This window comes from Narcine bancroftii, chromosome 13 (assembly GCF_036971445.1).
Source record: "Narcine bancroftii isolate sNarBan1 chromosome 13, sNarBan1.hap1, whole genome shotgun sequence".
In the NCBI taxonomy this organism is placed as follows: domain Eukaryota; kingdom Metazoa; phylum Chordata; class Chondrichthyes; order Torpediniformes; family Narcinidae; genus Narcine; species Narcine bancroftii.
In genome coordinates, this window is record NC_091481.1 from 53,372,827 (window position 1) to 53,399,297 (window position 26,471).

At 44.2% G+C, this 26,471-nt stretch overlaps 1 protein-coding gene across 3 annotated transcripts in view; it reads left to right on the forward strand.

Moving 5' to 3' along the window:
- The first annotated feature begins 9,408 nt into the window (after window positions 1–9,408).
- The window catches only part of LOC138748206 (GTP-binding protein 1-like), a 46,312-nt gene continuing 29,249 nt past the window's right edge, over window positions 9,409–26,471 (forward strand). For 2 of the 3 annotated variants that reach the window (XM_069907998.1, XM_069907996.1), the window contains exons 1-4: window positions 9,409–9,812; window positions 15,261–15,372; window positions 21,432–21,612; window positions 23,130–23,478. In XM_069907998.1, coding sequence (XP_069764099.1) covers window positions 9,693–9,812; window positions 15,261–15,372; window positions 21,432–21,612; window positions 23,130–23,478 — 762 coding nt within the window. In that variant the 5' untranslated portion in view covers window positions 9,409–9,692. The remainder of the gene's footprint in view (window positions 9,813–15,260; window positions 15,373–21,431; window positions 21,613–23,129; window positions 23,479–26,471) is intronic. The other variant, XM_069907997.1, reaches the window with a different exon arrangement.

Sequence of the window (26,471 nt, forward strand, 5' to 3'; positions counted from 1 at the left end):
CATAATATTTCTGTTTTGTCTTCATTATGTTCTTCTCCACCTTATATGTTTGTAGTGTTTCATATTTTATTTTTTTGTCTGCCAATTCTCTTCTTTTAGTTGTATTTTCCTTTATTGCTAATTCTTTTTCTATATTTCCAACTGTTCTGTTTCCCGATTGTAGTCCTTCTTCATCTTAGTTACATAACTTATTATTTGCCCTCTGATGAACGCTTTCATTGCGTCCCATAGTATAAACTTATCTTTCACTGATTCCGTATTTATTTCAAAGTACATTTTAATTTGTCATTCAATTAATTCTCTAAAATCCTGTCTTTTAAGTAGCATGGAGTTTACTCTCCATCTATACATTCTTGGTGGGATGTCCTCTAGCTCTATTGCCAATAACAGGGGTGAGTGGTCCGATAATAGTCTAGCTTTATATTCCGTTTTCCTAACTCTCCCTTGAATGTGGACTGATAACAGGAATAGGTCTATCCTTGAGTATGTTTTATGTCTACCCAAATAATATGAATATTCCTTTTCCTTTGGGTGTTGTTTCCTCCATATATCCAAAAGTTGAATTTCTTGCATTGATTTAATTATAAATTTGGTTACTTTGTTCTTTCTGTTAGTTTTTTTTTCCAGTTTTATCCATGTTTGAGTCCAAATTAAGGTTAAAATCCCCTCCTATTAGTATGTTCCCTTGCATATCTGGTATCTTCAAAAAGATATCTTGCATAAATTTTTGATCTTCTTCATTAGGTGAGTATACATTGAGTAAATTCCAAAATTCTGAATATATCTGACATTTTATCATTACTTATCTCCCTGCTGGATCTATTATTTCCTCTTCTATTTTGATTGGTACATTTTTATTGATTAATATAGCTACTCCTCTGGCTTTTGAATTATATGATGCTGCTGTTACATGTCCTATCCAATCTCTCTTTAATTTCTTGTGTTCCACTTCAGTTAGATATGTTCCTTGTACGAATGCTATATCAATTTTTTCTTTTTTCAGTAAATTTAACAGTTTCATCCTTTTGATTTGGTTATGTATTCCATTAATATTTAAAGTCATATAGTTCAACAGTCATTTCATACTTTGCTTATCTTTCCTTTCCGTTTCCTCATCACCACCTTCCCTTCTTATCCATTTTTGCTTTCTTTTTTTGAACACATTATAAGACAACATTTCTACAACATAAAATATTTCCACTATTCTCATATCTAAAATTCCTTTAACCCCAATAGTCCCTCCTCTTTCTGAGTTGCCCTTTGTCCCTTGTTCGGCAACCACATCTCCCCTCTCAATTTGGATTTGCGAATCCGCTCGCAAGCGTCAACTGATTTCGCAGTGACTGTTATTCTACCCCACCCAGCCCCCCCAGAAAAGATTTTAATCTTCATATATAACAAAGGTCACTCTCTTAATTCCCTCCTTACTTCCTTTTTTCCCTTTCTTTCCCTTCTTAGTTCTTACTTATACTCTACTTTTTATATATAATACATACACACATAGTTTGTTGTCATTTTTGTTCTTGTTACATCTCTTTATCTCTTTGTCTGATTTGTAGTTGTTCTGCAAATTTTCGTGCTTTTTCCTGGATCCGATAATAGTTTGCTTTGCTGCCCCAGGATAACTATTTTAAGTACCACTGGATATTTTAACATAAATTTATAACCTTTTTTCCATAGGGTCGTTTTTGTTGCATTGAACTCCTTCCTCTTCTTCAGGAGTTCAAAACTTATATCTGGATAGAAAAAATTTTTTTGACCCTTGTATTCCAGTGGTTTTTTGTGCTCTTATTTTTTTCATTACCTTCCCCAATATATTTTCTCTTGTTGTATATCTTAGGAATTTTACTAGAATGTATCTTGGTTTTTGTTGTGGTTGTGGTTTAGGGGCTAATGTTCTGTGTGCCCTTTCTATTTCCATTTCTTCCTGTAATTCTGGTCTTCCTAGGACCCTGGGGATCCATTCTTTTATAAATTCTCTCATATTTTTGCCTTCTTCATCTTCCTTAAGGCCCACTATCTTTATATTGTTTCTTCTATTATAATTTTCCATTATATCTATCTTCTGAGCTAACAGCTCCTGTGTTTCTTTAACTTTTTTATCAGATTCTTCTAATTTCTTTTTTAAGTCATCTACTTCCATTTCTATGGCTGTTTCTCGTTCTTCCACCTTGTCTACTCTTTTTCCTATTTCTGTCATGATCATCTCTAATCTATTCAGTTTTTCTTCTGTACTTTTTATTCTTCTTTTTATTTCACTGAATTCTTGTGACTGCCATTCTTTTACTGTTTCCATATATTTTTAAAAAAATATATATATCCATGTACTTGCCCTTCCCTTCATGTTCCATTTCTCTGTGTTCTTCCTCCTCTTCTTCTGAGTCCACTCCAGGATCTGTGTCCTTTATCTCTGTCTCTTCCGATTTTCTTGTTGGGTTGTTTGTTTTATTTTGTTGGGTATTTTTGGTCTTCTTATTTTTATTAAAAGTGTCTTGGTGTTGGTCTTCTTCCTCTGGGTTGGTCATCTGCTGTTTCTTTGATTTCTTATTTTTATTCTCTTCCTTCTTGTTCTCGTTATTTTCTATGTTTTCCTGTTGAGAGTCTTGCTGTTGTATTGTACTTGTCTGTTTCAGCTGTGGAGATTTACTCCTCAGCTGGTCCCCCCTCCCGTTGGTGTTATTTTTGTCTTGCGCATTGCGCACTTTTGTTTGGCTCCGTGAGCCATCTTTGTAGTCCTGAGTTCGGGGTTTCCACTGACCTCAGGGAGTGGGCTTCTCTCTCCACGGCGGGCCTCCTCGTACCGGTAAGGCCTTCACCTTCCTCTTCCGACGTCCTTCCTTCTTCTTTTCTTCCCGTTGTTTTTGGTTTTTCTTTCTTTGCTGCCATTTTCTCCACACTTTCACTTTCACTTTGTGATGGTTTCTATGTTTGTGCCTTTGTTTTTTCTCAACCTTTTTTTTACTTTTCTGGAGAGGGCTGGAGTTCCCCTATTGGCCACTACTCCGTCACGTGACTCCTCTGGGCCTGGCCAGTTGATGAGGACTGTCCTGATCCAAAGTAATCGAGGCCAATGTTTGGTCGCTGTCTGACATTTGTTCGGGGGTGCCCACCAAGACTGTTTCCCCCATGCTGCGCACGTGGTGCTGCTCCCTGCTGCTATAAGTGGTGTCAACCCAGTTTTCCACCCCCATGGTTCCACCAAGTTGTTTCCCGTGACTGGAAGTGACTCCAAAAGTGGTGTGGTCCAAGATGGTAGCGGCTACTGGCCACATATAGCACTGCTGGAAGAGTGTTGGAACCTGCGTAGTGTAAGGTAAAACATCATGAGATGGGAATGTGTAAGGAGTTACCCTGTGCAGGGCTGTAACAAGAAGGGGAGGTGTCCTTGTACTCCTGTTAGGTAAAACATCATGAGATGGGAATGTGTAAGGAGTTACCCTGTGCAGGGCTGTAACAAGATGTGAATGCATCCTTGTACTTACAAGATAAGAGAGACATTGATGGATTGAGAGGCAGGAAGCTAGCAGGGAAAGGATAGCAACAGTTTTAGTCATTGGACAAGTAATGATATGATGATGTTCTAAGCACGTATCCAAGGGTATAAAAAATCACCATTTTGCTGATAACGGCAGAATACATTCTCCGACTAACATTGTTAGTCGCAAGTGTTACAATCCGGTAATAAAGAACAAAGAACCCTGATTTCGACTCAGTCTGGTGTTTGTCTCACTCATTCATGAACAAAGCAGACCTAACAGTAGCTTCCTGCAGGCGGAACATGTAGTATTTCGGGCTGGGCTGCTCTTTTGGGGATGTTTCACATATCTGTAGCAGTAGTACTTCAGGTGCTCAATGGCGGCAGTGGTGACCCGGTAACCCATGTCCCAAGATGGCGGCGCCCAAGATCCTCATGTGGTGGCTGTGTTCCCCGAGGAGAAGACCTCTGCATTCAGCTGTGCTGTCTCGAGTGTTTTAGACAGGTCAACTACTTCTTGCAGGCTTCAATCACCCTTTTAATCCAGCCATATATGCATCGGGTATCAGACCTTCTAAGTAGGCTGCACCAGAGACTTTTCTGCAGTCGCAGGCTCACCCCAGCTCCCACAGGACCCACATGTACTTGTCCACTGACTCACCAGGCGCTTGTCTATGACTGCCCAGGAGGAATCTGACATAGTTGACATTCGTTGGGGTCCGATACTGTTTCTGCAGGAGGTCTATTGCGGCCGAGTAAGACGTGCAGTCCCTGATCATCTGAGTGGAGAGCAGATCTCATTTATCTTCCTCACTTTGCACGTCGTTGCGCCTCATGAAAGTGTTGAGGCAGTGCAGCCACTGATCAAATTTGACTGAGGCCTCCGGATCTTTGGGGTCGGTGTCCAATTTATCTGCCCGAGTATTCTTGACCATGGCCCAAAATTAAAGTGATTAAGTTGTAGCTCCATCGATCATCCACATCAGACAGAGAGTTATGATTAATAGCCTTTAATCACCTTAAGACATCAACACATCTCACGTGTTGCTGGCCTGGTTCCAAAGCGGGGGGTACCGAGGGCGGAGTTTGGGTGTAACAAACTTGTTGGGGATTTCCGGGAGCGAGGAGTCACAGGTTCCAGGGACGGGCTAGCCTGTACAGTACATGTGTAGTGGTTGCACCACACTATCATAATCCCCAATTTTCTTTTCAGGAAGTAAAGCTTTTGAAAACATTTGTTGTCTGTAGCATCTGCAAGTAAGAATTTTGGTGCATTTGTACATTGCACATTGGGCAATAAACTCTCATAGCTAACAAAAACCTTTCTTTTAAAAAGTCATTTGAAGTCGTAATTCATCCCTAAGCATTTCAGGGTGTTTCAGGGCTAAAGGAAGGTGCAACGGTTTAACGACCATGGAATGAGAATTTGAAAAAGGAACCAGGTCAGCACGTAAAGAGCTGATGCAGATTACCCCATTTTTATGGAGAACACAACAAGGAGGATAGATCTGATTTTTTTTTGTTTGGCGATATCGTAGAAGCTTCACTTTGCTTGCCATGAACTGGCACTATTTTGGAGTTGCAAAACAAACAAGAAAAATCACATTGAACCACAAAAGATAACAGGATTAACCATGACAATGGTGATATTTAACTTGAGCATGACAGGTGGATTACAATTTAAAATTTAAATTTAAAAGCAACAGCAGGCTCCAGACAGGGATCTGGTATGACAGTTACTCCAGTCAGTCCCGGAAGAGTGGCCTCTGTTCATGCTGTAACGCCTCGACTTCCTCAGGAGTTTGCGGAGGTTCGGAGTGATATCAGAAATCCTGGCAAATCTCTACGGATATGTGGTGCAAAGTGGGTTGGCCGGCTGCATCCCAGTCTGGTACAGGGTCACCAATACCCCTGAGAGTAAAGACCTCCAAAAGGAAGTGGACACAGCCCAGGGCATTGCAGGCAAAACCATCCCCAACATTGAGAACATCTACGGGGAGCGCTGCCTTCGACAGCAGCAGCGATCATCAAGGATCCACACCACCCCAGCACATGCTCTGCTCTCGCTACCACTATTGAAGAAGAGGTGAAGGTGTGTAGCTCACACTCAACTGGAGGGAGAACCAATGCTTTTATTAGTTTACCACACAGGTCGGGTTCATGAACAGGCTTCAGAGGGGTTCAGGGTTTAGGCAGGAAACCAGGGTTATATATGGGACCCCGGGGGAGGAGCTGGGAGGCGGGACTAGTCATCCTCAGGACACTTCTAGTGAAATCCCAGTTCACAACACTCACCCCTTCCTTCAGAATTAAGGGTTTGTGGATGAAGAGAACAAGGATCAGAAGCTGGTATAGACACAGAAGACAAATATTTACAATACTATTTACAGATTCAGGAAGCCGGGGGGTCTGGAGCACCTTAACACCTGGGGGCCTTGGGCTCCTTGTCCACCTGTGATTGAAGGGTAATGGGCTAGGACTCCAGTTCAACGATAGAGGGGGGTTTATCCACCTCTTCAACTGGGTCCCCTGAGGCCCTGGGCGGGGGTGGGGAAAAAGAGCTAGGTAGCTCGTGGGGCACCTGAGGCAACGGATCCTCGGTTCTGGTGGGAGCCAGATTCCTGATGGAGACGGTGTCTTCCCTACCATCTGGGTACTCCATGCAGGTGTACATTAGGTTGGCATGGATCAGTTTCACCCTTTCCACCAGTCTTGTTTCTTCTCTTGCGCTTCTTGAGAAGGACCGGACCAGGACTAGTGAGCCAGGCTGGGAGTGTAGTCCCTCATGCCGACCTTCTGTCGAATATAAACATGAGTTCATGAGGAGTAGCATTGGTTGCAGTGCAGAGTAGCAAGCGAATTAAGTGGATTGCGATGGACATGTTTGGAAGGCCTTTTTTGCTTCAGGGAAAGTTTGATAGCCTTCTCTTCTTCAACTGGCCTGTTCCCCCAGGATTGAAACTGGTAGTGCTGCTGGACGCGATGCCCTCACCAGCAGGTACCGATGCAGCTGGTAGCTCATGAAGGCTGAGCCCCGGTCGCTATAATTATAGCCGGGATACCTGAACAAGGTGAAAATAGAGTCTAGGGCCTTCATAACGGATGAGGCGGACGTGTCTGGGCATAGGATGGCAAACGGGAAGCAGGAATACTCATCGATTACTGAGGGAAAGTAGGTGTTCCTGTTTGTGGAGGGTAGAGGTCCCTTAAAATCGACGCTGAGCTGTTCAAAGGGCCTGGATGACTTAATCAGGTGCAGTTGCGCAGGACGAAAAAAGTGCAGCTTCCACTCAGCTCAGACCTGGCAAGTTCCCTGACGTCTTCTATTGAGTAGGGCAAAATGCGGGACTTGACAATATGATTCATGCGGGTGACCCCTGGATGGCAGAGCTCATTGTGTATGGTCCGCAGTTGACCAGTGTGTGCGGAGGCACAGCATCCCCTGGACAAGGCATTTGCAGGGTCGTTAAGGGCCCCTGGTTGGTAGGCGATGTCAAAACTGTAGGTGGAGAGTTCAATCCTCCACCTAGCAATTTTGCCATTCTTGATTTTGCCCCTCTTAGCGTTGCTGAACATGAACACAATAGAGCGCTGGTCCATGAGGAGCGTAAATCTTCTACCAGCCAGGTAGTGCCTCCAGTGCCTTACGGTTTCTACAGTGGCCTGAGTCTCCTTTTCCACAGTTGGGTTCCAGAGCTCGTGGCCTTGAAGCATCCATGAGGAAAAGGCAACTGGCCTGCCTGCCTAAAAGAGAGTAGTGGCCAGGGCTACATCCGAAGTGTCACTCTCCACTTGGAAAGGTACTTTCTCATCAACCGCGTGCATGGCTGCTTTCACAATGTAACTTCAGACGTAATTAAAAGCCATCTGGGCTTCGGCCAAAAGGGAAAAAGTGGTGGCAAATCTTTTTGGCGTATTAAGGGATCCACTGGGTATAATATGAAATAAACCCCAGGCATCTCCTCAAAGACTTTCTAGTTCCGGGGAGGGGAAGCTCTAACAGGGGGCACATCCTATCGGGGTTGGGCCAATTATGTCATTCTCCACCACGTAGCTGAAGATAACCAGTTGTGTAGTGCTGAATACACACTTGTCAGAATTGTAAGTGAGGTTCAGGGCTCTTGCCGTGTGGAGAAAACTCTGGAGATTGGTGTCATATTCTTCGACGGTGTGGCCACAGATGATGATATTGTCAAGGTAGGGTAAGGTCGCCTTCAACCCGTACTCGTCCACCATCCTGTCCATCTGCCACTGGAAAATAGAGACACCATTGGTAATACTGAAAGGGGACCTCCGGAACTGATAGAATCGACCGTTAGCCCTAAATGCTGTGTACGGGCAGTGCTCGGAATGGATTGGCAGCTGGTGATAGGCAGATTTCAGGTTGATGGTTGAATAGACCCGATACTGTGCGATATCGTTCATCACATCTGAAATGTGAGGGAGGGGGTATGCGTTCAGAAGTGTGTATCTGTTAATTGTTTGGCTATAATCAATTATTTAACCTGGACTGTCTGGGCCGTTGGCGGCATAAGGCAAGCTGGTGCCTTGCTAGGACCTCGTTCAGGGCCTTCATGTAGTGGGCCTTCAGCGCGCTTCAACGCGGCATCGTACGTTGGGCGGTCTCAGACAACTGCATACCCTTTTGTCCCTACCCTTGAGATGAGCACTGTCCTCCAGAGCTCGTCTCTATTGGAAGACGTCCCTTGTCACATTCAGGTTGGCCTGGAAGGAGTCCAGCCAATATGTGAACTCCTCAGCCGCATCGGGGATCTGGGGATCTATTAACAGCAAAGGAACGCCTCCATCCTTGTTTGTAAGCTAATAAAATTGTAGCATAGGTAGAGGCTCACGCTCAACTGGAGGGAGAACTAACATTTTCATTAGCTTACAACACAGGTAGGGTTCAGGAATGGGCTTCAGAGGAGTTCAGGATTTAGGTGGGAAACCATGGTTATATAAGGGTCCCTAGGGGAGGAGCCGGGAGGCGGGACCAGTCATCAGTACAGGACACTTCTAGTGAAATCCCAGTTCACTACCAGACTCATACCACTAGGTTTAGGAACAGCTGCTACCCCTCCACCATCAGACTCCTCAATGACAAACTCATTTAAGAACTCTTACTTTTGCACTTCACTGATTGTTTTTTTTCGGTATTGCACAGTCTGTTTGTTTACATTTCTTTATTTGTTTACATGTATGTTGAACACTTTTTTTTGCATACCATTGCACGGAGTCCAGCCGAAGCTCCAGATCTGAACCTCCACCATGGTCAGTCGACCTTCAGCACCCTTTCACGTGCCAGTTCTGCTACCTGGTGCGCCCGTCAGCCAGTCTCGAGTCAGCGGGCCGCTGGCTCGGTGTGAATCCCTCAATCGCAGTCGCCCGCAGCCTGGATAGGTTCCTCGCCTCGTGTCGCCAACAACCCCGTGATCGCCAGGGATTCCGCCTGGCCTGTAGGAGAAAGGACCTCAGGGTTGTACGTGAAGTTGTGTATGCCGTCTGACAATAAATCTGATGTCACAAACAAGTTATACAAGCGAGAGAAAAATTGGTTCAGGTTGTTGCATGGAACGTCAGCAGTGTTTCATCAGAAAGCTAAATTCCCAGTAAAAGGTCGTGAGATTACATGGCACATTGTGGCTTTTTGTTGTGTTGTGTTGCTTTGCATTGCATCAGATTGACACACAGAGGGAATGACAGGGGTTGTCCCTAGAACCTTGATTGGCATGGCAATTCTACCGCTTATAGGTGGATGTACGTGCCAATCAGATCCTGGGCGTTTGCGCAGCTCAGCCAATCCTCGTCGACCCCGCCTACCAGCAGCCGCTTAAAGGACCCGTCCCTCTCTTTCACCTTGAATGCCCATTGGCCCATATGTTATGTCCCGCCCTTTCACCTGTGCCGTGATGAGGAGGAAGTTTGAGAAAACAGCGAGCGGTTGCGAGCAGTTGGTGCGCGCGCGCGCGCGCGAGGGTCGGCGTTTGCCAAAGGGGCTTCGGGCTGCCTTGAAACAGCCGTCCGTCGACCTGCGTAGGGGAGCCTTGAAGCGGCCGATACGCGAGCGGGCAGCGGGGTACACTTGAAACACTCGCCCGGAGAGCCTGGAAACCGTCGCCTGAACGCGCCCGGCTTTTTTTTAAAATTTGCCTCGGCGGACTTTTATTCGTTAAAGAACCTTAAAGGCAGTTTGTCCTCCTGAGGAGGCCTCGGATGAATGGCGGCGCCGGCTGTGGCAGCCGAGGCCGGGCCCGGCGCCGGGGAGCTGGCCAGCATCTTCGCCCCCGAGCTGGACGGCGACGTGAACGGCGAGCTGGAGCCCGACCTGGCGTCCAAGGTAGAGGACAGGGCTCGGGGCTGGGGGAAGGAGGGGGAGGGGGCCCGGGCCCGGCCGAGCTAGGCCCCGGGCCCCCAGGCAGCCCCTTGGCCTGTCCGGACGGTGCCGGCAGCCACTCCAATGCTGAGTGCCCCGCGCAAAGGTTGACCTCCAGTTTGAGGCTCTTGGTGAAGAAGGTGAATGCAGTGTTGGCATTCATGTCTGGGGCAATGGCATACAAGAGCAGGGGTGTAATGTTAAATTTAAATGTAGGCATAGACCCAGGTAACAGGCCCTTCTGGGCCATCAGCCTGTGCTGACCTACAACCCCTCTATGTTTTGAAGGGTGGGAGGAAACCAGAGCACCCTTAGTGACGTGAGGAGAACGTGCAAACTCCTTACAGACAGTGTGGGATGTCACTCCTGGCCCTTTGGCACTGTGGCTGTGTCGTGCTGAAACGTTATGGGACACTTGGGAGTACAAGTGTAGAGTTTTAGGTGCCTTATTATAGAGGGAGAGGGTTCATCGAAGATTTATGGGAATGAAAGGGTTAGCACATCAGGAATGATTGTTGGTGCTTGGGCAACACACGTTGGAGTACCGAAGGATGGTTGGGGGGGGGTGATCTCAGATATTTTGAATGCTGAAAGGCCTGGACAGAAGTAGATGTTTCCCATGATAAGTGAGTCCAGCACAACTTCAGGATAAAAGGTCTCAATTTCAGAGTAAATACATGACATCATCTACAACCTGTGATTCTTTTTCCTGGCAGTGCCAAAAAAAAATCCAGTGTAAACAAATGAAGAAATATAAACAACTGACTGCAATTCAGAGAGGGGGAAAAAATCAATAAAGTGCACAAGTAAGAGTCCTTAAATGATTGAGTTTGTTGTTGAGGAGTCCGATGGTGGAGGGGTAGCCAGCTGTTCCTGAACCTGATGGTGCGAGTCCTGTGGAACCTATACCCCTTTCCTGATGGCAGCAGCAAGACTAGAGCGTGTGCTGGGTGGTGTGGATCCTTGATGATCGCTACTGCTCTCTGATGGCAATGTTCTTTGTAGATGCTCTTGATGGCGTTGAGAGTTTTGTCTCTGATGTCCTGGGCTGTGTCTACCACCTTTTGCAGAGTATTTGTGTCCCCATACCAGACCACAATGCAATCAGTCAGCATATTTTCCACTGCACCTCTGTAGAAATTTGCCAGGGCCTCTGTGTCATACCAAACCTCTGCAAACTTCTGAGGAAGTAGAGGTGCTGATGTGCTTTCTTCATTAAGCCAGGAAAGATCCTCTGAGAGAGTGACTGCTAAGAACTTAAACTTGCTCACTCTCTGATCCCCTCAAAGATCACTGGATTGTACACCTCTGGTTTTCCCTTCTTGAAGTTGACAATCAGCTCCTTGGCCCTTTTTATGCAACCAACTACCATGGTATTATCAGCAAATTTAAAACTGATGTTGAAAAATTGTTTTAGCCGGAGATTTGCGAATCTCTGGAACTTGTTGGCCGCAGGCGGCTGCGGAAGTGAGGTCGTTGGGTGCATTTAAGGCAGAGATTGTCATGTATTTGATTAGTCAGGGCTTCAAGGGTTCTGGGGAGTGAGGCTGAGTGGGAGGGTGGATCAGCTCCTGATTGGAATGGCGGAGCAGGCTCCATGGGCCTACTTCTTCTCTTGTATCTTGTGAGCATAGTGCAGTCTGGGCCCTTCAATCCACAGGTTGTGTTGACCTAATTACCTAAACAACACTCCATCAGAGACTCCTTTAAGGATTTTTAGTTTGTAAATTATTGCTGAATTTTTTTTCTTCATTGCACAGTCAGTTTGTTTACATTTTTGTATTCATAATCTTCCTCTGGAGTACAGCTTACAGTTGCCGAATAGTAGAAATTCTATTATCCCACAGGAAAAATAATTTCAGGGTTGTATGTATCTGATAATGATTTTGAGCTTTGCACCTAATCTAACAAATGTCTATAATTCCCCTATTGACTAATCCTCCTATTGTACTTGCCTCACCACTGTTTCTGCTAAAACATAGAAAGAATCTATTCCCCATTGAGTTTGCCCTGCCATTCCATCATGAGTTGATCTATTTTCCGACTCAACTCCACTCCCTGGCCTTCTCCCTATAACCTTTGATTCCCTGGGTACTCAACACCTATCAATCTCTGTCTGAAGAATTTGCCTCATGTAATCCCCCTTCTTCCAGGCACCTTAAAACTAAGATCCATTGTATTGTCCACTTCAGTCCTCAGTGAAAAAGCCGCTGGCCATCCACGTTATAAATAAAAAAAATTTAAAAAAGTTCACTCAACCTATGCTCTTTAATTCAGGCAACATCCCGGTAACTGACAAAGAATTTCTGGAAGAACTCGGCATCAATGGGGAGGAATGTTTCGTTTCTCCTCCTCGACCCTTTATTAATATCTACTCATGGAAGTTGAGGTCTCCCAGCAACTGTTGGTCCTGATTGAGCAGCTGCAAGGTTTTCTTCTCTTTTGAAGCAACTGTCGATAAGATGTAAAACCTAAGTGAAGCACAAAAGTCTGCAGATGCTGTGATTATCATAAAAACACGCCGAAATGCTGGAGGATCTCAGCTGGTCTTTCCAGCATCCATAAAGAAGGGCCTGGGCCCTTCTTCAAGGAATAAGCAGAGTGAGCCAGAATCAGGAAATCAGAATTCAGATCAACAGAAAGGGTTAATTTGATGTGATAAAAGAAGAGATAAGAATTGATCGCCTCTGCGCGAAAGGAGGCAGTGAAGGGAGAGACAGCTGGGGGAAGTGGGGTGGGGGTTTGGAGGGATTTAATGAAAGACAGAGAAGTCAGTATTAATGCCATCCAGTTGGAGGGTGCCCTGTTGGAAGATGAGGTGTTGTTCCTCCAATTTGTGGTGGTCTCAGTCTGGTAGTGCATGAGACCATGGAGAGGTCAGCAAGGGGATGGGGCTGGGACTTGAAATGGATGGCCACTGGGAGATCCGTGCTGTTACCGCAGACAAAGCGATCTCTCATTCTGTGTCCAATCTCTCCGATGTAGACTGTGTTTGTTGATAATTTAAATACCTGGGACAGAACATCATTATACTACTGGCCTTGAGTTTTAAAGGCATATCTGTTTGGTCTGTGCCACACCTGAGGCCCTGTAAGGTGTTCAGGGTGCTATTGTTTAATGTGGAAGAGGAAAGGGTGATAAATTTGGCACATTTATTGCAATGGGTGATTTGCTGCAATTGGCAATCCTGTATATTGCTGAATGGTGGGACTATCTGAGTGGTGAAATCCTTCGACATTTTCTTTCTGCATAAACTTGATGAGTTGAAAGGCTGCTTCCTGGGCCAGCTTGCTAACTTCCCCTATAACCTGTTCAGTCAAAGTCCCTGACAAATGCACTCAGGTTTGACCAGTCTCCTACACGATATATAGTGGCTAATTCACTTTGCCTTGCAAAGAGGAAGCTGGTGTACTTGGTAGGTGGGGGAGGATCCTACACAGTCATTAGAGAATGACAAACTATGCAGACGGTACTAGAGGTCAAGATGGAACTGTGTGGCACTAATGACTGGCTGTGCTGTTGACCTTGGAGTTGCTGAGCCTGTGGGGTCCTGTTGCTAAGTTCCACAGTGATTTCCCTCGCCTTCTGCTCTGTCTAGGAGAGAAAGTCTTCTCTCTTGCTCCATTTGAACCAGTGTATCCAATTTGTACTAGAAGTTGTGTACTACATTTAATGTAGCAAAACACCCTAAGTTGCAAACTGTTTCCAAACTTATATCACTGGCATAAACAAATGTTGCCTACACACAGCAACTTTTTTTTAGCGTCTCCAGCTACCCCAATGTGGTCTAAGGACATTTACAGGAGTGTTGTCAAGTTAAATTTACTTTAAAAAAAAAATGTAGACATACAGCACAGTAACAGGCCATTTCGATCTAATTGACCTACACCCCGGTATATTTTGAATGGTGGGAGGAAGCCAGAGTGCCACCCCACCCCCCCCCCCCCCCCCCCATCACCAGAGGAAACCCACGCAGACGGCGCGGGATTTGAACCCTGGCCCCAATCGCTGGCTGCTGTTAGAAAATTGTCAATCACGGCGTCTGCAGAATTTTGAGTTTTACTTTTGTTAGGACATTGAGTTTGTTTCCTGATGAAGGGCTCAGAAAACATGGATTGGCTTTTGCATCCAATGGCGTGACCCAAGTTTCTCCCTTCTGGTAATTATCGAGCTGTGATGGAGTTTAAGAGCAACCAATGACGCTTGCTCGTCAGAGCCAGCTGATGGAGCGAGGAATTTTGGCCGGGAGGCCATGTTGATGATGGGTTCACTTGACCTGGAAGATTTTGCCAAGGCACCAAGGGTGATGCCTCTCCATCTCTGAGCTGGCTCTCCTAGTTTTCTCATTTATTTCCTCAAGCAGTAAAAGGAGATCATTTGGTGTCAACTTTCAGATCAACAATCCCATAGCCAAATCTTCTCAGGCTCATTTTCAAGAAGATCACTTCAATCTTACAGCTCCCAATCCACCATCTTTCATCATAAGGCAACTGGTTCCTTTCCTGCATTGCATTCAAAGCAAGAAATATTTCCTTCAGCGAAGTCCAAAACTATGTTCGTTAATCCAGTAAAATCTTGCCAAGCATCTCCATAATTCTGGCAAAACAACAAGAGAATGATTTTGATTATTGGCAAAGTACTTTTTTTTTAAAAAAAAAAGAGGATGGATCAAAACACTAAAACCCAATTATAACAGGAAAATAAGTGGAACTGAGGCAATTTAATTTTTAATTTCGACATGCAGCATGGTAACAGGTTCTTTCGGTCCACAAGCCCTTGCCACCCAATTTACATTCAATTCACCTACACCCCCTCCCCACCCGTGTGTCCTGAAGGGTGGGAGGAAACCAGAGCCCCCAAGGAAAACCCAAGCTGCCTGTCAGGAGAACGCACAAACTCCTTGCCCTAACGTTGTAATGAAATGAGGTAAAGACAAAATAGTTTGCAGTGATCTAATTTACAATGTGATAAGTGACCAAAGTGATAGGAACAAGCTTGGCTTTCAAATATTGTGCCTTTTGTAGTGTTTCACATGCAGCAAATTGCTTTGTGCAGTCCTTGCAGTATGCACACGCCGATATCCTATCATTGATAAAACAAGAATCCCAAATCTACATGTCCTATTTGCTTTACAAAAAAAGGGACAGGGTAACAATCTAGATTTAATCCTTTGTCAAATGGTGTCTATTTCTAGAATTTTCCCACTTTATTTCTGATTTACCCTTTCCTTTCTGTGGATGCTGTGTAACCTGCTGAGTTTCTCCAGCACTTTTGTGTATTCAACTCTAATCACAGCATCTGCACTCTCCTGTTTAACCCTGTCTTTAAACTTAGCAATGCGGCTTTGCTTTTGACTGATTTTAATCAATTTATTTAAGTAATCCTACAGCAATCTCCTTTTCTTTAATCTAGTTTGTGTTAGTGAGCCCAAGTTCGGAGCAGTATGACTACTTGCTGAAGCAGCTGAGAGAGCGAATGGACGAGGGATGTGGAGAAACCATATACGTGATTGGCCAAGGCTCGGGTAAAGTTTCAAGGTTTTCTTCTGCATTTATTTATACTGTCAACTTCAGTTTATTCATTCAATCCGCTCTATCCGTCAAATGCCGCACAAAGTTTGAGGAGAGAATCTTATTGTTGGTGGTACCTCTCGGTTCACCTTTCCTGGATGGTGCCCAATGCAGGGCTGTACTGGACAGTGGTGCCAATCCATGCATATACCATCTACTTCCATTTCCTTTTGAGTTGGAGATACAGCACAGTAACAGGCCTTTCCGACCCACAGGTCTGTGCCCTCCAAATAGACCAATTAATTTACAAACCCTGTATGTTTTTGGAGGGTGGGAGGAAACCCAAGCACCCAGAGGAAACCCACGCAGGTCTTGGGGAGAACATTCAAACTCCTGACAGACAGTGCTGGATTCGAACTTGGGTCACTGGTGCCATAATAACATTGCGTTAACCGCGTCATTTGAGTTACCACACTGGACAATTGAAACAGGCAAGTGTACGATTAGAAGGACGTCAGGTTAATACTACGTTGCAGGAATAGTGGGGGATTGAGCTATATGTTCCTGGATCACTGTGATGGTTCTGTAGAAGGATGGTGTGCACCTAACTGGAATGGTACCAAACTCTGAATGGGGAGCAGCACACAAAATGTTGGAAGAATTTAGTGGGTGGGCAGCATCCATGAACAGCAATTGACAATCAATGTGGCCTGAATTATTGCTTTCTATGGATCTTGCCTGAGTCCCTCCACAGCATGTTGTGTGGTACTCCAGTTTGTCAGCGTCTGTCGTCTTGATGGCATCCATCCTCATGGGGAGGTTTGCTGGTGCATTTAGGGAAGGTTTAAACCAAGTTGGCAGGGCAAAGATGATCAAAGTAGATATTCAGATGGGAATATCTGTCCAGAAGGCAGAGCAGGAAGATAAAAGCACACAAGGGGGATACAACTTTTAATGCAAGACCTCAAACTAGTTGGGTAGATTAACTTGTTGAATTAACACTTGGTGTGATGAAATTGTTATCACTGAGTTGTGGTTGTGGGAGAACACACCGTGGGAGCAGTGCTAATAACTCTGTATCCCAATATACAGAATTTTCAGGCAAGGTTGGGATTTAAAATAAGTGGCAGCCTTGGCAAGGAATATGTTATTTCAGTATATGGGGAGGATATACTGAAAGGCTTCTTAAATGATGCCAGATGGGTAGAGATTAGAAATAAGGGTGTTGTCGCTTTAACAGTGCATTACAGACCTCCCAACAGTCAACAGGAACAAATATGCAATTTGTCGATAGATGTAATTGGAACTGCAGTTGTAGGAGTTTGGGGTTTCAATTTCCCAAATATTAATTGGGAGTGCTTTGATATAACAGGCTCCAAGGGAACAAATTTTTTTTGATGTGTTCAGGAGAGCTTTTGAATGCTGATATAGACTGAGGGAAGGAGCATGACAGAACCTTGTTGGGGAAAATAGATGGTCAGAGAGAATGTTTTTGTGGATTCATTTTGGAGATGGTGACCATATATTTCAAATAGGTTTTGAAAAAAGGGGAATTGGAGGAAGAACAAATTTTGGTAAAACAAGACATGACCCAGCTAAGGTAAACTTGGAGCATGTACTTGGAAGCAAATCCACATCTGATCAGTGGGAAGAATTCAAAGGGCAACAATATAGGAAACCCTGCAAGACAAAGAATAAAGGGATGGATAAAGAGAATGAAAGCGTGTGGTGGATATAAGGAGCAAAAGAAGGGAAAGCCAACCAGGAGTGCTGCTGTGGACCTGAGGGAGCAGAGACAGTGCTCCCCATCGGGGTCCAACTGCCCAGTCTGACTGCTGTTGGCTCCATGCAGGCTTTAAAGTGCCTTTTAAAGGAGCCGACGGTGGTTTATTTCAAAATCCTGCAACAGCAGAGGTTACAAATCATTGGGTGGTGTTCATGCCAGCAGGCCAGTGGGGGGCTCTGTAGTTGAAGAGCAGACAGGTGATGAGTCGAAGCGAGGAACCCATGCAGGCTGCAGATTACTATAGTCACACACCAGGCTGCTGGAGATTGACGATACTGGCTGAAAGGGCTGATTGGAACTGAGTTGCGAGAGGGTGCTTCGGGGATGGAGGCTTCCTGATTGTGTCAGAGGTGTACCTCTGGAGCTGGAGGTTTTGTGGCTCTGAAGGCTGTGCGAGTGCTGGAGGTGAATCCATGGACACTCAGTGACTCTGGGGGGAGGGCGAGGGGTAGTGTGGGTGTGGGAACTCTCCTTTGATTCTTTCTCTGACTGTAAGAGGCTCTGGGCGATTTCTGCTGATAGTGAATCTGCCTGATGGTAGACAAAAAGAAATTTCATGTAATATCACATCTACAGGTGTACCGTGGAGAGCATTCTGACTGTTTGCATCACTGGTATGGAGGTGCCAGTACTCAGGGAAAGAAAAAGTTTGAGAGGGTTGTTGACTTGGCCTGCGACATGGGTGCCAGTGATTCACTCCATCGAGGTCGTCTGCAAGAGACAGTGTCTTAAGAATGCAGCATCTATCCTAAAGGACCCCCACCACCCTCTTCACTCTGCTACCATGGAGGGGGGGGGGGGGGGGAGGTACAGGAGCCTGAGGATGAGCACTCAGTGGCACAAGGATAGCTTCTTCCTCTCTGCCATCAGATTCTTTTATTTTTTGAATATTTTATTTTAAAACCACCATTACATCGAATTCTAATAAAATTCATATGCAGAGGACCATCGCCTTCCCAAGATCGTGTTATATGGCGAGATCTCCACTGGCCACCGTGACAGAGGTGCACCAAAGAAAAGGTACAAGGACTGCCTAAAGAAATCTCTTGGTGCCTGCCACATTGACCACCGCCAGTGGGCTGATATCGCCTCAAACTGTGCATCTTGGCGCCTCACAGTTTGGCGGGCAGCAACCTCCTTTGAAGAAGACCGCAGAGCCCACCTCACTGACAAAAGGCAAAGGAGGAAAAACCCAACACCCAACCCCAACCAACCAATTTTCCCCTGCAACCGCTGCAACTGTGTCTGCCTGTCCCGCATCGGACTTGTCAGCCACAAACCAGCCTGCAGCTGACGTGGACATTTACCCCTTCCATAAATCTTCGTCCGCGAAGCCAAGCCAAAGATATATAAATATATATATAAAAAACAAAAAAACAACCTCCCTCTCCCTCCCCATTAATTCCCACCCTCCTTCCCCTACAACTGGCCAATAAGATTAATTTTTAAATTTATTTTGCAAGGTGGTTTATATAAATGTTTACACTGTGATGTTGCCATAAAATCAACGAATCTCGTGACATGTTCATAACAATAAATTCTGATTCTGAGAACATCATTTGGCAGATGATTGAGGTAAATCTGAAGCCAGGGAATGAATAGAGCACAAGTGTGGAACCAGAAGGTATGGATGACTACTTCAGTGTTCACTATGAAAGTTTGTGATTGTTTTAGGAGGCAAGGAAAGAGATTGCTGGGTCTCTAGCTAAGTGTTTTGAATTTCTGCTGGCTGCAACTGCGGTACCAGATGATTGTCAGATGCCAAGAAGGAGAACAGAGGAGAAAACCTGGCAACTACAGACCTTCAAGTCTAAAGTACAGGTTTTTTTTGGGGGGGCGGGGGGGGGGGCAGTGTGGTGGGGATGGAAATAGAGCAACAAGTTGAATGATTGCTAAGAAAGAAAGGAACTAGTCCGAAGTTGCCAACGCAGCTTTGTCAAGGGCACATCTTGTGTGACCAATTTGATTGATTTTATTTTTTGAGGCGATAGCAAAATACATTAAGGGCAGTGTCATTGATATGGTTTATGTGGACTTCATTGAGGCCTTCAAGGTTCCACCTGGGAGGCTGGTCCCAAAGGTTAGGGCCTGTGAGATCCAAGGCAATTTGTGAATTATATCTTAGATTTGCTTGGCAGGAGGAAAAGCTGAAGGTAGAGGGTTGTTTTTGTGATTGGATGCCTTATTTTGCCAGATCACCCATGATATTATTGAATGGCAGAGCAGGTTTTAGATGGACCAGATGACTGACTCCTATTTCTTGTGGTTCCCCAGGGATTGGTGCTGGGACCCTTGCTGTTTGTAGTGTGAATGTCATAAGATATGGGAGTAGAAATGGGCTATTCAGCTCATCGAGTCTACCCCACCATTTAATAATGAGTTGATCCATTTCCCCACTCAGCCCCACTGCCTAAGCTTTCTCCCCATAACCTTTGATGTCCTTGGCTAGTCAAGAACCTATTGATCTCTGCTTTGAACTGACCTCCATAACTGTGGCAACAAATTTCATAGATTTACCTCCCTCTGGCTGAAGAAATTCCTCCATGCCCTTCAATCCTGAAGTTGTGCTAGACTCTCCATCATGGGAAACAACCTTTTGACATCTGTTCAGTCCATGCCTTTCATGTCAGTTGTATGATCAGCAAGTTCGTAGCCTTAATTGACATTGATATCGGTGCAGGTTAGACTTGGGCTATGGGATGAGAAATGGCAGATGGAGGCAGATAAATTTGAGGTGATGTGTTTTGAGTATACTGAGGCCAGGATATGTACCACTGCTGAGGTTCTAGAGATTAAGAAGTAACAGAGGAAATAGGGTACAGTAAAACCCCCTGGTATCCAGCATCTATGGGGATTAATAAGTTGATTTTCCTTTTGCTTGAGACTGCTTGTTGCATAATTGGCGAGCTGACCACGAGGGGTGCCACTTTTAAACTTTCGTATTTTTTTACCTATTTTCTGTATTTTTTTGCCAGTTGCTTGAGGCTGCTGGTTGCATGAATTCTGGATAACGGGAATTTTACTTCATTAGTCAGAGACGGAAGAAGCTGGAACCTGGAGCAAATAAAACCAATCCGGTTGGTTTTTTCCCCTCTGCATTCTGTCTTCATGAAAGGTTCCAAGGTTCCAACCCAAAACATTGACAATTTCATTTTGTCCCACTGATGCTGCTTGACTTGCTGAGCTCCTCCAGCAGATGGTTTTATTAGTCAGGCGATTGAATGCCAGAACATGGGAGTTGTGCTTCAACTTTATATAGCTGAAGGACTGCGAGCAGTTACACTCACCACACCGTGGGAAAGATGTGGTGGGGTTGGAGTGGGCACAGGGGCAATTCATTGGGATGTTGCCTTGGTCGTGATGACAGACTGGAGAGGCTAGGACTGTTTGCTCCTGGGTGGGGTAGGTTGAGAGGATTGCAGGAATTTTTTTTTCCCCCTTGTCAGAAGTCATTAAAACTAGAAGACATAGATTTAGAATAGCGGGTAAGGGGGCCCTCTTCCTGCACAGAGTGCTGAGTGGTGGAAGCAGAGTAACTGACAACATTGAAAAGATGTCTAGACAAGCACTTGAATTGCACAGGCTAAGTGTTGGAAGATGGGATCAACAATGATGGGGGTGGTTCTGTGATTTGTCTTTTGATGTTATCTTGGTGTAACGTTCTTGGTCAGAAAATTCTGTGGATCTGCTACAAGTATCTATCCTCATCTCACGGTAACTTATATGGATCCTGTGCCATGTTGGTAAATAGAAGGAACAAAACTTAATTTAGACGTACAACACAGTAACAGATCCTTTTGGCCCATGATCCCATGCTGCCCAATTATACTCAATTGACCTACAACCCCTTGTTGGGTAGCATGGTTAGTATAGCGGTTAGCACAACACAGCACCAGTGACCGGAGTTTGAATCCAGTGCTGTCTGTATGTTCCCCTCTTGTCTACTTGGATTTTTTTTCCGGGCAATCCAGTTTTCTCCCACTGTTCAAAAAATCTTGGGGGTTGTAGGTTAATTAGATATAATTGGGTGGCACCGACTTGTGGGCCGAAAGGGCCTGTTTCCATGCTGTATGTCTAAATTAAGTTCTGTTCCTTCTATTTTCCCTCCAACTCCCAACTTTTAAAATTGCTTAAAGGTGGAAGCACACCACGATCGAATAGGGTGCTAGGTCAATTTTTTTAGTTCCTGCTATAATTGTACGGTCTTGTTTCCAGGAGGAAAACTAACTAACAGGGCATTAAGGTAACCAAAACCTGCATCATTTATTCCCAATGCTATTATTCCAGATGGCAAGAAATATGGACTGAATGATGATGACATAGAAGCGTCTGTAGCAACCGTCAAGAGTCTGTCTGACCAAATCTACTCCGACCTGATCCTTCTCCGTGAGCGGCAGGAGGCGGGAGGAAAAGTAGCTGACTACTTGGTGCGCAAGCGAGTTGGAGAGAATGACTTTTTGGAAGTCAGGTAGGCAATTTTTTTTTCTTAGCAACAATAGAAGGCTGGAAATCCTTGGGTCAACCTGTACCCGCGGAACAATTGAAGTAAATCATCAAAGTTTGGGATGAGGGTAAATCACTGCTTTCAGCAAAGTCGGAGCAGGAAAGATTATGATTTATTGTTGGACATGGTTCATTTGTTGCTGCTACCTTCTGAAAGAACGGTTGACTTGTTTTTCATGTCAAGTTTATTGTCATCTGATTGCACGAGTAGAACCCGATTAATCAGTGATCCAGTCCTTGGTGCAAAACATGCAGACACACATCAGACATACTGTAGGCAGGACAAGTATTTTATGTCTGTATGTATAAAAATAAATATTTTTTTGTACAAAAAAAAAACAGCTTTTGGGTGTTAGCCTAGATATCAAGTCTCAATCAGAGGTGAATTACAAAGGGAATAGAGAGTCCAAACTTGAGCACTTTTGCATTTCGCTGAGCAATGCAAAAACATCCAGGGTATTTGCTGAAAGTTCAGTCCTTTAAACTGAATTATTTCACATTGCATATAAATTAAAAAAAAAAGACACATGCATATCCATACTTCTTCTGATCGCTCCAAAGCACTCAATGGCAAAAAGGTTCAGTAAAACTCCGATATCCAGCACCTGTGGGGATTGGTGGATGCCGGATAAGTGAATTTGCCGTTTGCTTGAAATTGCATGTTGCATGATTGGCGAACTGACTGCTTTTTGTTTGCCAGTTGCTTGAATTCCAGATAACGGGAATTTTACTGTATTTTTGAAATGTGATCCCTGTTGTAGTAAATGCGAAAATCTCTCAGTAAATGATCAGAAAAATAAAAATGATTGCACAATGATGGCTGAGGGATAAACATCAGCTACTAACTTGGGAGAACACCACTGTTGCTTTTAAAAATCTTCTATCTGTGTGGGAAAGCAGTTTTACATATTAAAGGACAGTATTTGATGCTGCGTTCCCCTTGCACAGGAATGTCAGTGCCCTAGTCTACACTCCTACTTCTGAAACGAAAGGCAGCACGGTTAACATAGCGGTTAGCTCAATGCTATTGTATGACAGCAATCTGTGTTTGAATGCTGCGCTGTCTGTAAGAAGTTGTATGTTCTCCCAATGTCTGTGTGGGTTTTCTTCCATCTTTCAAAAAAAAAGATTTGTCAGCCAATTGTTGTACAGTACAAGTCCAATTATCTGAAATGGTTGGGACCGGGCCTATTTTCAGATAAGCGTTTTTTTTTCAGATAAACGGCCCAGTAGCAACAACAAATCACTTTTAAGTGTTTAAACAACAAGGTAAGGCTTTTTAAACATTAAAATAATGTTTAATTCTCTCAAAAAACAATGCTGGCCACTGCGGATCACTGAGACTTCCCCACCGAGGCCCCACTCGTGTCTGGAGCCAGAGGTCCGCTGCTGAATTCAACCCTGTCATTTTGCCACTTGTTCTTAATTTCAGATAGCCTTGTGGCCTTCAGTTGTTAGAATTATTTCCTCTTTCTCTTCCAGGGTGGCAGTGGTTGGAAATGTGGATGCCGGTAAGAGTACATTGTTGGGCGTCTTAACGCACGGAGAACTCGACAACGGTCGAGGGTTTGCACGGCAGAAACTTTTCCGACACAAGCATGAGGTTGAATCCGGGCGGACAAGCAGTGTTGGCAATGACATTCTGGGCTTTGACAGCACAGGGGATGTAGTGAACAAGCCAGACAGTCATGGTGGAGGTCTGGACTGGACAAAAATCTGTGAGAAATCCACCAAAGTCATAACCTTTATTGACCTCGCAGGACACGAAAAGTATCTGAAGACAACAGTGTTTGGAATGACTGGGCATTTGCCAGACTTCTGCATGCTGATGGTAAGAGTTCAGAACCAGACTATTGCAGTGCCTCAGTTTTGCAGGCAATAGGACATCTCTGAAATGTAATCACTTGTGTGGGAAAGCAGGAGCCAATTTGTGTACTGAAGGTTCCAAAAGCCTGCTATTGTCATACAAGTTAAGGGGTATGGTTAGCGTAATGCTATTATAGCGCCATTGACTGGGATTTGAATCTGGCAATTTCTGTAAGATGTTTTAACATTCTCCTTGTGTCAATGTGGGGTTCCTCCCACTGTTCAAAATGTATTTGGCTTGTGGGCCAAAAGAGCCTGTAACTGTGCTGTATAGTCTTGTTCACATTTCAAAATATCTGTCTCCATTGCTTGATCTTCAGTGCGGGAACCTGGGACTTCAGATTAGGACTTTATTCCCTGGAGCTTAGAAGGATGAGGGGAGATTTGATAGAGGTATACAAAATTGATGGGTGTAGGTAGAGCAAATGCACCTTGGCTTTTCCATTGAGGTTGGGTGAAATATAAACCAGGGAAAAGTATGGCTGGAACTTCCTCACACAGAGAGTGGTGTGGAACAAGCTGCCAGCTGAAGTTGTGAATGCAGGCTCAATTTTCACATTTAAGAAAAATATGGGCAGGTACATGGATGGGAGGGGTGTGAAGGGGCTATGGTCTGTGGAACAAGGCAGAATAATAATTTGGCACAGACTAGAAGGACTGAAGGACCTGTTTTCTGTGTTGTAATACTCTATGGATCCCCCGTTACATTTGTTGGATGTGTCCTTGACTTGCAAGGCTAACACTCGGTTGCTGGTAATAGGATGAGTAGTTCTGTTTCACAGGTATCAACCAGATGCCTTCCCTTTATTTTGTTAATTTTCAAGGATTTGTGATTTGTGGCTGGCAACAATTTCTAGGCAAAAGGATTACACTGAGGAAGGAGTTCTAGCCAAGTGAGAGCAGTTGGTGTATTGCATAAACACAGGCATTGAATGTTGTCAGTGAGTCTTGGTGGTAGCGTTATTGGGTTTGAGATGGCTTTTACTCAAGCTTTCAAGCACGGAATGAGTACGGTATCAAGCGCCCAGCTAAAATAAGCTGATCAGTTGTTGACGTGCCTCTGGTGAGTGTTTAGAACCAGTACTAATCTGATGGGCAAAATTCTCCCTTTCTGCCAAGAGCAGATGGATTCTTGGAGTGTGACATCTTGAGATTTGCTCAATGATGACCCACTCTACGAGTTTTTGGTTAGTGTCAAATCACTCAGAATTAAAGCATCGGGATCTGTACCCAGATGCCTGGACTAACCAAGGGAAGAGTTCAATTTCCACAATGGCAGCAAGGGGTTTGCATTCGATAAATTAACTAAATTTTGGAATTTAAAAAATTGAGTGATTTTTGTAGCCACTGTATCTTTGTACTGGAGAAGTTTGAAAATTCGGCCTGTTCGAGGATTGAATTGGTCTGGATTCCTGGGCAATATTTTTAAAATTTAAATTTAAGGAGGAATAAAGAAGAGGTGAACAGGTACATTTTGATGGTTTATTGATTAGCAAGTATAGCATGCTTCATTTGTCAAAATGAGCAGTTTTAAAGAAAAATAGCCAACAAGGGTCATTGTTGCCGCCGTACTTCTGTGGCGCTTACACACGCACACACAAAAGCCCACTAAATTTAAACCGTTTGAGAGTTTTCAAAAAGTCCGGATTCTCAGGTGGTTTGGATTTCTGGCATCTGGATTTTTGGAATTCTACTGTAAAAACCTTGAGGTCCACAGTTATTTTTGGAGAAGGAAAGGAGCTGATGTCTCAGTTTCAGTGTCCTGGGTTAAATTCTGACCTCTGTTTGCAATTTCTCCCTGTGACCAAGAGCGTTTCTACTCCTAAAAATGTGTCCGTAGGTTAATTGGCCACTTGTAAATTGTCACTGTGTAGATGAGTGGTAGAAGCTGGAAGGAGGGATTGATGATGAATAAAGGGAGGATAAAATGGGTTAGGATGGGACTACAGCAGATAAAAATGGGTGTTTGATCGTTGAAATATAGTGGACTGAGAGGCTAGATTCCAGACAGTATTTCAGATTCTGACATCTACTTTCCTCCTGGCAGCAGATCCTCAATAGTGTTATGACTCTTTGTTAATTCTTTATTTATCGCACTATGAACCATATCAACCAATATATTTACAGATACACCTCTTTAAATATTCACAGAGACATTTTCTCTTTCCCCATCCCTCCCTTCCCCCTTCCCACCCCCTCCAAAAACAGACATAAAATACAATAAAACAAAAAAGACGTATCATTTACTTACTCACATTAAATCTGATCGTGTTTATCTTCTTAACATTTTAGGTGGTGGAGGTTCTAGGCCTCTTTCTGTTATGTTCCATATATGGTTCCCAGGTCTTTGTCTTTGTTTTTTAACTTTGTCTTTTAAATTATATGTGATTTTTTTTTCCCATTGGGATACAGTTAAAGTTGGTTATGTATTCCATTAATGTTTATAGTCATATAGTCCAACATGGCCATCTTGTATCTTTATTTTCACTTCTTTTCCGCCTCTTCACCTCCATCCCTTTCTTTCCATTACTGTTTTTTAAGTTTTCCTTTTTAATCTCAATACATGACAATGCATTTAAGACATGAAATACCCCAACAATCCCCACAAGCAATAACCCTTTAACCTCAAATGAACCTCCCCTCCTTGGATTGCCTCCTGTCCCTTGACGGCAACCACAACTCCCCTTTCCATTCGGTTTGCGAACTTACTTGCAATCATCAACCGATTTCGCAGTGACCCTTATTCTCCCATCCCCAGCCCCCCCCGAGAACATTTTTTCTTCTTCCATTTCTCTTATCCATCTTTAAATCTTTATATATACATTATCTTTATATTTTTACATAATTTTGTATATTTTCTTGTATATCCTTCTTGTCACTCCTCCTCCTCTCTTCTCCTATCCTGCAAATGTTCAGCAAATTCTTGGGCTTTCTTTGGGTCTGAGAACAGTCTATTCC